Genomic DNA, 14,937 nt, shown 5'->3' on the forward strand with positions numbered 1-14,937 from the left:
AAAGCAGAGAAACTCATGTTTGGGCTTGCTAACTTTCTAAATGGCAAAGTGATGTTAGATGTTCTCCTACATTGAAATGTTGCGTCCAAAACATGTTATTTCCACAAAGCAAGACTCACACACATGCATTTGTCTTTGTGATTAATAATTCAAGATTAAATTATCATTTCAGAATTCCAGTTTTCATTTTTATTGTACATGAACATGCTTATGAACATTTCTGCTGGATTGCTTCAATAAGAGGCAGGCTTGATTTTTCCAAGTCACCATCCTCATATCTATTCACTGTTCCCTTTCTCACCTTAGTCTTCAAGGTTCTGCCACTACTTTCAAATATGGTCCATATGCAAAGAATTTAGACTAACCACTACCTGAGCATAACCATGCCATTAGGGCAGCTAATGTTATTCTTTATTTGTGTGGGTGAGACTTACAGTTGCTTTCACATAAACAGAAATAACCTTTAGTTCTCATCCCCAAATTGTTAATTGAAGCACAACAGTTAATTATTACAAGAATAACTGATATTTGATTACTAATGATTAACATTATTTTCCGCAATGCAGTCTGCTATACAGCATAGATCTCATTGGAACAAGTATTTTATATATAAATATATAGGTCACAAAATTAATTCAAGTGAAACTAAGCTGCTATAAGGTTTATATAACTTGCTCTGTGCCAGCCCTTCAAGATAGGCCAAGTCAAGAAACTGAGACCACAAGGAGTCCTGGAATGCTATTTTACTGTTGTAGGGTGTAATAACAAAATCTTGAAAGCCTCTCCAAGTTTCTCTCTGTCCCCTCTTACGCTAAACAAAATCAAGAAAGGGTTATTTTTGAGCTTTTCTCAGACTTGTTTCCATCTCTGGACTGTGTAATCTTTTCTGAAGGTCTCTCCTTAAAAGGTTTTTTTCATATTTTCCCCAAGGTCATCTCTAAATTCCTTTACACTACATGATATTGGAATAGGACTTGGAAATTCGGTCCTGCTTGTTTCTCAATGGTTTTTTAACAAATAGTTAAATTTGTGTAATCAAATGAATTTCTTTCTGAGCTATCCATTTGTATTTGCCAAAATTTAAGCAACTGGCTTTCAGAAAGGTCAGACCCTGAAATATAATACCACTTTGACCTTTTGAACAAAACGAAATCCAATATGACCTCTTCCACATTTGTACAAGCTTCTGACCTCATCACCAAACCAGAATATAATTAATATGCATCATGATTATGCAACCGCAGTCTTCAGCTGAATAAAGGCTGTGTGTTTAACTGCATGTTGGCACAGATGCAGAGATTTATGGATGCTAGATGACCACTTTCACCACACACTTTCAATGTATGTTCCTGCTGTTAAAAAAAAAAAAATCTTTTTAAGCTTCCTTAATCATCATTATCAGAATGGTCTGTAATTCAAAACGTGGAACTAATTTTTTCTACACAGGACATTTGAATTTAATATCAGGAATTCTGACAGCTTTTTGATTTTTTTAAAAACTACAAAGAAACTAGCAAACACAGAAACATACAATTCTTTGTCCAGAGATTTCCTCCTGATTCACATTCCAGATGAGTTCAGGTAAACGTCTCTTGGCTGAACCAAGAGCCATGCCATTAAGGTTCTTTTTGTGAAACTATTTACTTCCTCTTACCACACAACCCATCATATCTAGAAATCTCACATAACCTATTGTGCTATGTCATATTTATTTTTTAACTGAGACATATGATGAATTCCACCTTCCCAATCTATTCAGCTATTCTTTTATGTTTGGCCAAGGAAAATAATATCTATAAATTATATTGTCTAAATATGGAGGATATACGATTGCCTCTCTCCTTCCAGATTCTAGAGTCTCTTCTCCTTACTTCTTTTAGCCTGTCATATGGTTGGTGAGTCTGTTGACCTTGGAAAATGACATGTTTTAACCCAACGGAGAGCAGAAATCTAAATCCCTTATTTCTTTCTCATTTATTCATCCTCCTTCCTCTCAACTTCTGATACTTCCTTCTGTATGTTTAGTGTTAGTGAAGAACCCCTTCAAACTATCTGACTTTTTTCCCCAAAATGCCCAATTGCTCCTCAGCTCCTCAGCTGAATTGAATCAATTCAGTCACTTCAACTGAGTTGTCATTTCTGCTACTGAGTTTACATCCCTTTAAGACTAATCTTGATTTTTCTGGCAGCTTTCAGTACATGGAAAAACTATGGGAATTCTATTTGGCAGTCACAGGGCATCGAATTATATACGTAAGTCAGCAGCTTAGTTAACATACTCACCAAGAATTATGTGTGGGATCAGAATTAGCCAAGACATATTTTTGATATGGAAATAGAATTACATCTGTCACCTCTGTTCTCATTTGACAAGTATCAATAACTCAAAACAACAATATTTTGACAAGGATTTAATAGCTCTCAGGAACTTAGCTCTTACAAATGTAAAGGATAAACATGGGGCTTCTTCTTTTTAGTTCTAAATATGGCAGTTAAGCTAGTCAATTTGGACTATAATTCATCTGTCAAACAAACGCAAGGGCAAGCAACCACTGACTTGAATGTCACTGAGACTATTTCTTGCTTTCAAAACATTTTGTAATCTTTCTGCAGCTTTGCAAAGAAATTCAAAGGCTCATCTGGTTAAAAAAATGTTTCATGGAAGAAATATTTTCCTATATGTATGTAAAATGAGACTAAGACCAAGACAACAAACAAAAATCAGATAAGGATTTTCAGATTTGAGTTATAGATTAAGTGATTAATATCTGATTACTTGCTATGCTATGCTATGCTATGCTATGATGTGGCATGCATCATAAAGGTAATCTGATTATTAATAAAAAGGATTAAATTGAAATGCTTATCAAATGTCTTACCGCTGCTTGTCGGTGGGTATTGGAGAGGATTCCATGGATCTTCACCTTATCTTTTTCCATTTTATCAATGTTTACCCACAAATCTCGACTGGTAGAATCAAATGGGCCGTATGTCCTTGAAGTGTAATAATTGTGATCCATGTCCTCCTGGGGAGAGAAAAAGAAAAGCATAGATTTGACCCTATTTTTCAGTTTTTTCCCCCAGATGTTTAGAAACAGATGCAAAACTCTTATTTCTTTCATCATATAGATCAAGGAAAGGTTAAAACAAAAAACATAAAACAGAGAATGCGAATGCTAGAATAGAAGAATAAAGACCCACCTTGTGATTTTATAAATGTAGTTTTTACATTCTAAAGAACTGAATTAATAGCTGCTACATATACAGACACAAATGGTAGCTTCGGATTAGGAAATGAGTGATAAATCTTAACTGATATCTTCTGTTTTAATGGGGATGACAAACAGCTTTTCCCTTCATGAATGCTACATTTTAAATACCATTTAAATTGTGATATTGTGAATATATTTGGGCATTTCTTTGTTTTTCTTCAAATATCTGTAGTAATGTGGGATTGCCCACTCCCAGTTTTATCTGCCTGTCCAATAAGACTTTCTCTGTAGCTCTCATGAGGAATGTCACCCAAAAAGACCATGGAAGCGACCCTTCTCAACTGCTGCCCCCTTTGGTGGAACAGCATTTCCTCAGAAATTCAAATATTCCCTACTCTATTGGTTTCTAGAAAGGCCATGAGAACTTGGCCATTCGACCTGGCCCAGCTTTGGGGGTGCTAGAGTGTTGCAGTGTTGTTCCCCCTGGCATTTTATTTGTTTAATGTAACTCGTGTTCCCAAATAGAGTAAAGGTCATTCCAAGATACATCAGAAACTTTCATGGACAAGATCACCATTTTACAACTTCTGTATATTAAGAACCACAGCCAAAGGGCATGTGCCACACACATCATGTTTGGACATTCATATTTCAGCTTAAGAATTGTGTGTTTCTGTATATGTGTATGTGTGCTTCTTAGACATAGTATCTTTCCTTGGCCTTTTTCCAAGAACCAAAATAAGTCAGGAAGCCTGGAATTAATCATTGTTTTTACAAGTAGTCCTCAGCTTACAACAGCAATTGTGATTGGAATTGCTGTCACTAAGCGACATGGTTGTAAAGCATGATGTCACATGACTGCTTCACTCAGCAGTGGCAGTTCTGAAGTCCCAGTTGCCACTGTTAAGTGAGGACTGCGTGGGTTGTTGAGGACCTCATGTGACCATGGCTTCCATCTTCCTGCTGGCTTCCCCATTGACTTTGCTTGTGGGAAGCCAGCAAGAAATGCCAGAAATCGTGATGATGTGACTATGGCTCACTGTGATGGCCGGAATTCCGAGCACTGGTCATAAGTGCCACTTGTGTCATTGTAACTTTGAATGGTCAGTGAACTAATGGTCATAACCTGTGGACTACCTGTAATTTCATCTGAACCAGGAAACTGTCAGAACCTGAGCAAATCAGGATTTAAACTAAAACAAAATGGGAAACTTGATTAATTGAAGAATTTATCAAGTTTAATCACAGAGCAACAAGAAGCAAAAATGGAAGAAACTGTACACATGGATAACATTCATTCATGTTTTAATTCATTCTCAATATATGTTCCTTCAATTGTGGATGGATACATACCTAGTATCCTAATTTTTCATTTAATAATTTCTAGTAATAAACTAGATTTTTAAATATTCCCCCCTTCTGTTTAAAACCAAGCATTTTTATGGTTTAACAGCAAGAGCTACTCCTGGAGGAAAATATAGATGAAAACATATACTGTATACAGATCTAGCCAGAATGGGCTCAAAAGACATAGCAATTTAATTTCAGCAAAAAAAAAATGCCAACTTGCACAACAGGTATCTGAGCCTGCAGAATTTTAATGATTTTAAGATTTTAAGATCTACTGTAGAGTATGATTTCCATTATCATGAGCAGGAAAAGTGTGTAATGCAGACTTTTGACATGTGTCATCAATTGCTCAAATTTCTTCATCTAATTTCTCATCTCAAAGTTCACCAAAAGTTAAAAAAACAAACAAAAAACAATCAGCCACTACAGTCTATAGAAATGATAGCACAAATTTCTTCAACTTCAAGCCCAACTGCAAAAATTACTAAACTCTATCCATATTATCTTACGTTCCCAAATATGGTTTGATAAAGAGATTTTTGAAAATGTTCTAAGAGTCATCTGTAGTACATATAGTACCATGTGTTAAAAAAAAAATACAGCTAATACACATTTTGATTTCTTCCACACACAAAGTGACCTCAATGAAATTTTAGCATCTGTTGTTGGGAAGCAATTGCTTCACCCTTTAAATACATCATTCTGATGATATCTGAAGAATTTTGTGGAAGACAGGAACTGCATAAGCTTCTCATGAAGCTCACAATACTCATGGATATATCCCCATATTTCCTTTCTTGCAGTGCTTCCTGGAGTAATTCTGTGACTGTACAACATGATGTGCAAAGAAGCGGTATGAACTGGCAATGCGTGGGGTGAAACCCTGTGCTATGTACAGTGCAGACAAGATAGTTTAAACATAAGAGAGACACACAAATATATAAATTGCCAAGATAATCACAACTCCGCATGCATGCATGCATGCATGCATCCATCTATCTTATACACACATGTACGCATCTCTTTTTTCAGGAAATACTTAATTTAGGCAAAAATAAGATAGCAGGATTTGGCATAGGTATTGAGATATTGAAGAAGAAGTTGATGCAGGGGGGAAAAGGCACTTTGACTTCTTTACTCTTGTTCCATTTTTGACATTTGTCCCTGAAGGTGATTACAGCTAGTATTGGAAGTTGCATTCAACCATGCCAAGTATCAGGAAGCACAAGCTGAATCTGCCAGAAACATAACTATAGTGTGAATTTATTCTATACTGTTCTTTTGAGATACAACTATTTTGCTCCTGGCTTTAAGATGAAGAACTCTGAAACTGATAGTTCCACAAGAAGCATGAAAAAAGCGTGCAATTTCATTTCATGTGAACAGTATGCCTCAAAAATAGATTAAACTGTTAACAATACAATGTTTCTTCCATTTCTCTTTGAGATAGGGATAGAATTGATTTATGTTCCTCCCCAAATGCTGGCAGATGATAGTAATATGAAAAAGCTGTTTAATAAAAGGTTCGGTTTTGTTATTAAAATCCTGAGAATCCTTAAGAGGCAACTTGCATTTTGATGTTGGAAATCAAACATCAAATCAAGCATGTTCAAGAAAAAGAGATACTTCTAAAAGTTAACTGCAGGGAATAAAAAATAGAAGGAAATAAGTTCTCAGTGAGAGATGACAAATTAAATTTGGTGCCACTGCAGTAGTCTTCTAAAAGAGGAGTCTCTGACCTGCTACTCAGTCTAATTAGATGACATAAATATATATACAGTACCTGTCCAGAAGAGTTTCTTCCATTTGTTGAATTTAACAGTTATCAGATGACCCAAGAAGATTCTGGGGTTTCACTTGGCTCTAAAACAGTTCAAAGTTTGGTCTGGCATCTTAGTCTGAGTAAGTCAAGTTGCTGCCATATTTTTTTTTCTTAACAACACATTTGTCTGCTGTGAATACTCCCACCCATGAGTTGTCCTGTTTCATCTCTCACTTTGCCTATTCAATGAGAAAAATGGTTGATCATGCTTCCATACATAAAGCCCTTGTATGGTCTACACAAGTCCACAAAGAGAAAGAACTTGATGCACGTTTCTGAGCCACAATCAATAAATGTTGCTGGTTCTAAAAAAAAATTAATGATTGAGAAGAGTTTTAAAAATCATTAAAATAATACTACATAAACCACAAAAACTAGATAAAACAATGGCTAATTTATCTTCCAATTCATGTCAATATAAAGCTCTATTTTTGTCCTTATTATATAAGCAAATTAGGGATCAAAGGATATTCCATATAGATTCTATAATCATCTTTCTCCCCTCTCATACACATCACCATTGTGCAGAGTTATCAATTTAAATCAAATTGATTGCTTTGTAAAAGTGCACTCTAAGTGATACCTCGATCAGTTTAAACAATCACCAAATCCAAGGGTCTAATTATAGCCTACAGCACAAATAATCTAGTTATAGGGACATGTGTGTTGTTGTTGTTTGTTGTTTAGTCGTTAAATCGTGTCCGACTCTTCGTGACCCCATGAACCATATTGGGCCAGGCCTTCCTGTCCTTCACTGCCTCCCTGAGTTTGCTCAGTTTCATGCTCATTGCTTCAGTGATGCTATCTAACCATCTCATCCTCTGCCGTCCTCTTCTCCTTTTGCCTTCAATCTTTCCCAGCATCAGGGTCTTCTCCAAAGAGATCTCTCTTCGCATTAGGTGACCAAAATATCTGAGCTTGAGCTTCATTATCGATCCTTCCAATGAGCAATCAGGGTTGATTTCCTTTAAGATTGACTGGTTTGACCTCCTAGCAGTCCAGGGGACTCTCAAGAGTCTTCTCCAGCACCACAGTTCAAAGGCATTAATTCTTCGGTGCTCGGCCTTTTTTATGGTCCAGCTCTCACAGCCATACATTACTACTGGAAAAACCATAGCTTTGACTATGCGGATCTTTGTCGGCAAGGTGATGTCTCTGCTTTTTAATATGCTATCTAGGTTTGCCATAGCTTTCCTCCCAAGGAGCAAGCGTCTTTTAATTTCATGGCTGCAGTCTCCGTCTGTGATGATCTTGGAGCCCAAATAAATGAAGTCTGTTACTGCTTCCATTTCTACCCCTTCTATTTGCCAGGAATTGATGGGTCCAGATGCCATGATCTTAGTTTTTTTAATGTTGAGTTTCAAGCCAGCTTTTGCACTCTCCTCTTTCACCCTCATCAAGAGGCTCTTTAGTTCTTCTTCACTTTCTGCCATTAGGGTGGTATCGTCCGCATATCTGAGGTTGTTGATGATTCTCCCTGCAATCTTAATTCCAGCTTGTGATTCTTCCAGCCTGGCATTTCTCATGATGTACTCTGCATATAGGTTAAATAAGCAGGGTGACAGTATACAGCCTTGTCGTACACCTTTCCCTATTTTGAACCAATCGGTTGTTCCATGACCGGTTCTAACTGTTGCTTCTTGGCCCGCATACAGATTTCTCAGGAGACAGGTAAGGTGGTCTGGTACTCCCATCTCTTTAAGAATTTGCCACAGTTTGTTGTGATCCACACAATCAAAGGCTTTTGCATAGTCAATGAAGCAGAAGTAGATATTTTTCTGGAACTCTCGTGCTTTCTCCATGATCCAGCAAATGTTGGCGATTTGATCTCTAGTTCCTCTGCCTCTTCGAAACCCAGCTTGTACATCCGGTAGTTCTCGGTTCATGTATTGCTGAAGCCTAGCTTGTAGGATTTTGAGCATAACCTTGCTAGCATGTGAAATGAGTGCAATTGTGCGATAGTTTGAGCATTCTTTGGCGTTGCCCTTCTTTGGAATTGGAACATAAACTGACCTTTTCCAATCCCGTGGCCACTGTTGCGTTTTCCAAACTTGCTGGCATATTGAGTGCAGCACTTTAACACCATCATCTTTTAGTATTTTAAATAACTCAGCTGGAATACTGTCATCTCCACTAGCTTTGTTGTTAGCAATGCTTCCTAAGGCCCACTTGACTTCACTCTCTAGGATGTCTGGCTCAAGGTCAGTGATCACACCAGCGTGGACATCAGGGACATTAAGATCTTTCTTGTATAGTTCTTCTGTGTATTCTTGCCACCTCTTCTTAATCTCTTCTGCTTCTGTTAGGTCCCTGCCTTTTTTGTCCTTTATCATGCCCATCTTTGCCCTAAACGTTCCTTTCATATCTCCAGTTTTCTTGTAGAGATCTCTAGTCTTCCCCATTCTATTGTTTTCCTCAATTTCTTTGCATTGTTCATTTAAGAAGGCCTTCTTATCTCTCCTTGCTATTCTCTGGAAATCTGCATTCAGTTGCTTATATCTTTCCCTTTCACCCTTGCTTTTCGCATTCCTTCTTTCCACAGCTATTTGTAAAGCCTCATCAGACAGCCATTTTGCTTTCTTGCATTTCTTTTTCTTTGGGATGGTTTTAGTTGCTGCCTCCTGTACAATGTTACGGACCTCCGTCCATAGTTCTTCAGGCACTCTGTCTACCAAATCTAATCGTCTAAATCTATTCATCACCTTCACTGTGTACTCACAAGGAATATGATCTAAGTCATACCTGAGTGGTCTAGTGATTTTCCCTACATTCTTCAATTTAAGCCTAAATTTTGCAGTAAGAAGCTCATGATCTGAGCCACAGTCAGCTCCTGGTCTTGTTTTTGCTGTCTGTATAGAGCTTCTCCATCTTTGGCTGCAAAGTATATAATCAATCTGGTTTCGGTATTGACCATCTGGTGATGTCCATGTGTAGAGTCGTCTCTTGTGTTGTTGGAAAAGAGTGTTTGCTATGACTAGCTTGTTCTCTTGACAGAACTCTATTAGCCTTTGCCCTGCTTCATTTTGTACTCCAAGGCCAAACTTGCCTGTTATTCCGATTACTCCTTGACTTCCTACTTTAGCATTCCAATCCCCTATGATGAAAAGGACATCTTTTTGGTGCTAGTTCTAGAAGGTGTTGTAGGTCTTCATAGAAGCGGTCAACTTCAGCTTCTTCAGCATCAGTGGTTGGGGCATAGACTTGGATGACTGTGATGTTGAATGGTTTGCCTTGGATACGCACTGAGATCATTCTGTCGTTTTTGAGGTTGTACCCCATTACTGCCTTTCCCACTCTCTTATTGACTATGAGTGCAACTCCATTTCTTCTAAGAGTTTCTTGCCCACAGTAGTAGATATAATGGTCACCCGAATTAAATTCACCCATTCCCGTCCATTTCAGTTCGCTGATTCCCAAGATGTCGATGTTCAGTCTTGTCATCTCATGTTTGACCACATCCAGCTTGCCTTGGTTCATAGATCTTACATTCCAGGTACCTATACAATATTGTTCTTTACAGCATCGGACCTTCTTTTCGCTTCCAGATACATCCACAGCTGAACGTCCTTTCGGCTTTGGCCCAGCCGCTTCACTCTTTCTGGAGCTACTTGGAATTGCCCTCCGCTCTTCCCCAGTAGCATATTGGACACCTTCCGACCTGAGGGGCTCATCTTCCAGCGTCATATCTTTTAGCCTTTTAACATTGTCCATGGGGTTTTCTTGGCAAGGATACTGGAGTGGGTTGCCATTTCCTTCTCCAGTGGACCACATTTTGTCAGAACTCTCTGTCATGACCTGTCCGTCTTGGGTGGCCCTGCACGGTATAGCTCATGGCTTCACTGAGTTACGCAAGCCCCTTCGCCACGACAAGGCAGTGATCCATGAAGGGGGACATGTGTGTAATACCAGACAAACTATGAGTATTGCTATTTGGTAAGTAAAATCAGGTTTTGTTGCTTTTTGAATATCATAGCCTCAAATTGGGGGGGGGGGGGATCAGAAGGAGTCTGTAGCATCTTTTCTGACTAACGATTAGTTAATAAAAAAAACTAAGATTTTATTAATGGGCACAAGCTTTTGTGAGCTACAACTCAATTCACAAGATGATCAGAGGTGCCACCAGACTCCTCCTGATATTTTTGCCTCCATAAGACTAGCACAGCTCTTCTCCTACCAGTATTGAGGGAGATCTCTACTTTTTAAATCTATGTTAATCTATTTTAAGATTTCTACCCCATTTTTAATATATATTCTGCCTCAAAATTGCAAAAATTACACCACCAGTTCTCAGCAATCATGGTTAGAGGAAAGTCCTATGGCTATAAAAGAAATTTCTAGCTTGCCCACCCCTGATCTATAGGAATATTTTTTAACATTACAACAGCCTTACTGGGATGGTAATGGAGGGAAAGAGAAGAGGACTATCAGCAGCAAGGTGAGTGGACTCAGTTACAGTGGCGATGGGTGCACCATTGGAAGATCCAAAAGACCAGGCTAGGGACAGATCATCATGGAGAAAATCTATCTATGTGGTTGCTAATAGTCAACAATGACTTGATGGCACATAATCAGTCAATCAATTGGGATGGTAGAGAACGTCCTGGGAGGTTAGATTGGTTTGATTGCCTGCAAATGCAACTGAATCTCCAGTAGCTCTCTAGCTAAGAAATCAATAAAATGTAACAGCACATAGTTTCAAGCTTAAGTTACACACTTTTCTTATTGTTTCATGGAGCAGAATGACTTCTTCTACCTGGAAATCCAAGCGCTAAACTCCCAGTACCTCTTAGTTAAGTAATCCAGGTTGCATTTGAAGCAAGATGTGGAGGATTGTAAAAAGAAGAACGGTAAAAATATATAATGAACCACATTCAGCTCTCAGTTATATTTAGGAACTGTTGATTTGAGCATGTGAACCTGGCTTGTTTTGTCTTATTTTCAAAACTATTCTCCAACATTTCAGCTCTGTTAGCTATTGAGGCCACCAAGGTTGCCTTGCCCTCCAGTGACAATGAGAAGTTCAGGAACACATCCCCAAATGGCAAGCCTGTTCCTTCAGAGGCAGTGCAAGAGCTTCCAGTGTAAGTAATTCTTTAATTCTCAAACCTGGGAACTACTCAGCCCAGTATCAACCACTCAAGACCATATCCTAAAGAATGTCTTCAGTTATGTTAGCCTCCTAGACATCTATGTTCTTCAGCACAGTGGGCCTTCTCTCTTGTGGAATAGCTTCTCTTCTGTACACATAATCCCATTCTGATGTGCTTTAGCTGTCTCTTAAAATCCACGTAATGTTAGTCTTCCTGAGCCATTAACTCTCCCTAACATCTGTCTTTTCATGGTTGGCCTTTATTCTGTATCTTTCTATGATTATTACAAATTGCTTTAGATTTTTAAAAATGAAATGTAATCTAAGAAATCAGCAAATAGACAAAGTAAATATGTAAATAAATCTGCCATATAACTTTGGAAAATTGAAATCCTCAGGGAGGAATTTCTCTATTTCAAAATGGATTTCTTTCCAGTTCAATATAGTTGTTAAAGATGGAGCTAATAAATAAACCATTCGTCTGAGAATACAACTAAAATAACAACTAAAAACTAAATCAAAACTTGGATTCTGTGCATGGGATGGTTAAGAAGGAATCAAAGGCTGATGTAACTTCCATACACAGTCACTGAGCAATACCTTTATGCAGCAGTGTTTCAGGTTTTGACTTTTTAATGTACTTTGTACTATATCCATTTGTCAGCTAAATGAGGGACACATACAGTATATAGTAATGTAGAAGGAAGACTAAAATAGTTCCGTAATATATTCTTAGGCTTTTCTCGCGTTGCTAAATGGTACTCTTAGAATAAGTATAGAGAACTTACAGCTGTCCATGTTAGCTGAACCACAATAGACAGATGGCCATGCTGTTTGTTGGTGGTAGAAGTTGAATTTCCACATCTGCAGAGTCATAACTTCCTTACCCAGGTGGCTTACAACAACAAAATACATAAAACAAAAACACAAAAACAACCCCCCCCTTAAGAATCAAAACATCTCCAGTTAAAAACATCTCAGCTTAAAAAATATAACCCAAATTAAAATCCAGCCAAAACAAAAAACACAGTCCAACACTATCACTAGCATCTAAACATCCACTGGAATAGCACTGTTTTTACAACTTTATGAAAAACTCAAAGCCAGAGGACAGTGATTTATTTCCCATTCTGGAATATTCACTTCTAGAGAATTACGAATAACCTCCAAAATGCTTGAATCAGTGCATTCCAAGCTATGTGCAATGAGGAGGCTAGCAGTTTAGATTTTTAACTTATATATAACAAATACCATACATGCTTATTTTCCTCATGTATAATATTAATCAGGAGCCAATATCCTATTTTATCTATGTTTCCATTTTCAGTTTTTATCATGATTCTTATTCATTTTACCTTCTGTTTTTATCTGTCTGTTGTTGTTTTTGGAATGTGCAAATTCTGTTTGACTTCAGACAATAAATAAAGCTATCATCCTTATGATAAGCCCAGTGGCCCAAAGAAATTGTGTGTTCCTGCCCTCTATCTACTGCCTTGTTTTATTTTTACACCATGGGCCTCTTCACAGCTGTTTGGAGCTATCAGGATTTGGGGTCAATCAAGCACTACTCTGCAGTGACCGCCCTTCAGTGAAGACCTTGGGTCCTGTGATTCTACCTATTCACTGACCATCTTGATCCATTTCAGTCTGGAATGGAACGTCTTGTTATATTCCTTCCTGTCCAAAAGGATCTTGGTGTCTTTTTCTATGTCTAGCTTGTACTGCAACATTCAGAAAAATATAAAATTCAGGGAATAATTGTGGTCTAATCTGCATATTAGTTTAAGAGATAAGATGAATTTATTTCAAACAGAACTCTATTGTAAGTCCATCTCTCTCATGCAGAGGGCTCTTACAGCAGCTATATACTATTATTAATGGTTTTTGAAGCAGTACAATGCTGTTTGAAAATGACACTGTATAAGGTGTTTGTATGTTAGCCAACCAGAACCCTGGGAAGTGTCCTCTTTGAAGATAGCTAAATTACTAGCAGTTACAATAGACAGAGACAAACAGCTAAAGGGGAGGAGGGAGTACTCGGCATCTGCTCTATGTTGTGGTAAAACCTGTAAACAACTCTGACAGCTCATGATGTCCAGAGCTTCTTATCTGACACGCACAGATGAATGCACGGAGACAATATGAAGACTCTTAATCCTGGAAAATGCACGAGTTCTATTTTTTAAAAAAACTTTTTTCACTTGGATTAAATTTCTTATCATTTTGAACTTTATAACCAACTCAATCAAAGTAGCAGAAGCATGGAGACTTCTGAATATTTACATGCACTCACAGCTGAGTTAATGTCTGTAAGCACTGTCCATACCGCTTCATATTCCATACCAAACTTTATGTTAAAGCAGACTCCAGAAAGCAGAAGAGCACACAGTGGCTGTGTTCACACAACATATTTAACCATATCAGTTACAAATCTAGCACTGCAACTGCACAAAATCTAAGTTTGGCTAGTTTCAATCTGGTTAGGATTTATTCAATGGCTTAGTGTGTTAACGTAGCCAATATTACTGCAAAGGTCTAAATTAAGCATCGCTTAAGTGCTCTTATTTTCCACACTGGGGAACAACATACAGCACTTTGATAGATGCTACTAAAGAAAAACATGTAGTACAACCAAGAGGAAAATTGGGCAAGCCATGGTGAAAAGAGCCATGAATCCCGCAAGAATTAAAATGGAGCTATAGTTCAAACATATCTGGAAAACACCAGGTTGAAGAAGTCCATTTCAGATCAAAGTATAACCCTCGCCATAGCATTTAAATGTTATGAAACTTTTTTCATTATCAGTGGGTCTTCATGCATAGTTAAATTACATCTAATACAAAGATTCAATTCTTATCATGTAATTAAATCCCAAACACCACCTTCACAATGGATGCCCAACACCCACAGTTCAAAGCGTTACACTGTTTTAAGGATCTTACTCTAAAAATGGACTCTAAATGATACATGGTCATAAATAATATGACTTTTAAAATAAGAAAGGTATTCAAATCAGGCAATGAGGAATTTTGACCATGTCCATATCTTCACAGATTTTTCTTTCCACAAACAAACAAACAAACGTGTGGCCTAATTAACAAGCTTGCAACTGCATGATCATATATTGTGATGTACGTACATGTTTTTATTTCCATTCTCAATTATAAGTTTATCATGTTTTTTGAGTTCGTTGGGTTTTGTTTTGTTTTTTTGCATTTTTGCGTGCCACCCAAAGTCACAAATCTTGACAGGGACAGTTTTATATATCTTTTAAATAAATACAATAGATAAATCTATCAGCTAAATATGTATATTGGGCAAGGACAGTTAGAAAGTAGCAACAGCAGCTGAAAAATCTTGTTGAAAGTGTCAGTCATCAGCAGCGCATGCTACTGGAGAAACGGAAGAGGCTGAAATCCCTCCAAACAGAGCCAGTTTGAGAGGACAATCCATTAGTTGAAAGA

The 14,937-nt window shown here is 37.7% G+C and overlaps 1 protein-coding gene across 3 annotated transcripts in view; it reads right to left on the bottom strand.

Annotated features, from left to right (window-relative positions):
* Window positions 1-14,937, bottom strand: part of PLXDC2 (plexin domain containing 2) — a 227,599-nt gene that overhangs the window by 88,991 nt on the left and 123,671 nt on the right. For all 3 annotated transcript variants that reach the window (XM_088150418.1, XM_088150415.1, XM_088150414.1), the window contains exon 3: window positions 2,880-3,026. In XM_088150418.1, the coding sequence (XP_088006544.1) occupies window positions 2,880-3,026 (147 nt within the window). The remainder of the gene's footprint in view (window positions 1-2,879; window positions 3,027-14,937) is intronic.

The sequence above is a fragment of the Python bivittatus genome, unplaced genomic scaffold, assembly GCF_059951505.1.
Source record: "Python bivittatus isolate LINGU-HERP-01145 unplaced genomic scaffold, Pbiv_v1 ctg000610_np1212, whole genome shotgun sequence".
In the NCBI taxonomy this organism is placed as follows: Eukaryota; Metazoa; Chordata; class Lepidosauria; order Squamata; family Pythonidae; genus Python; species Python bivittatus.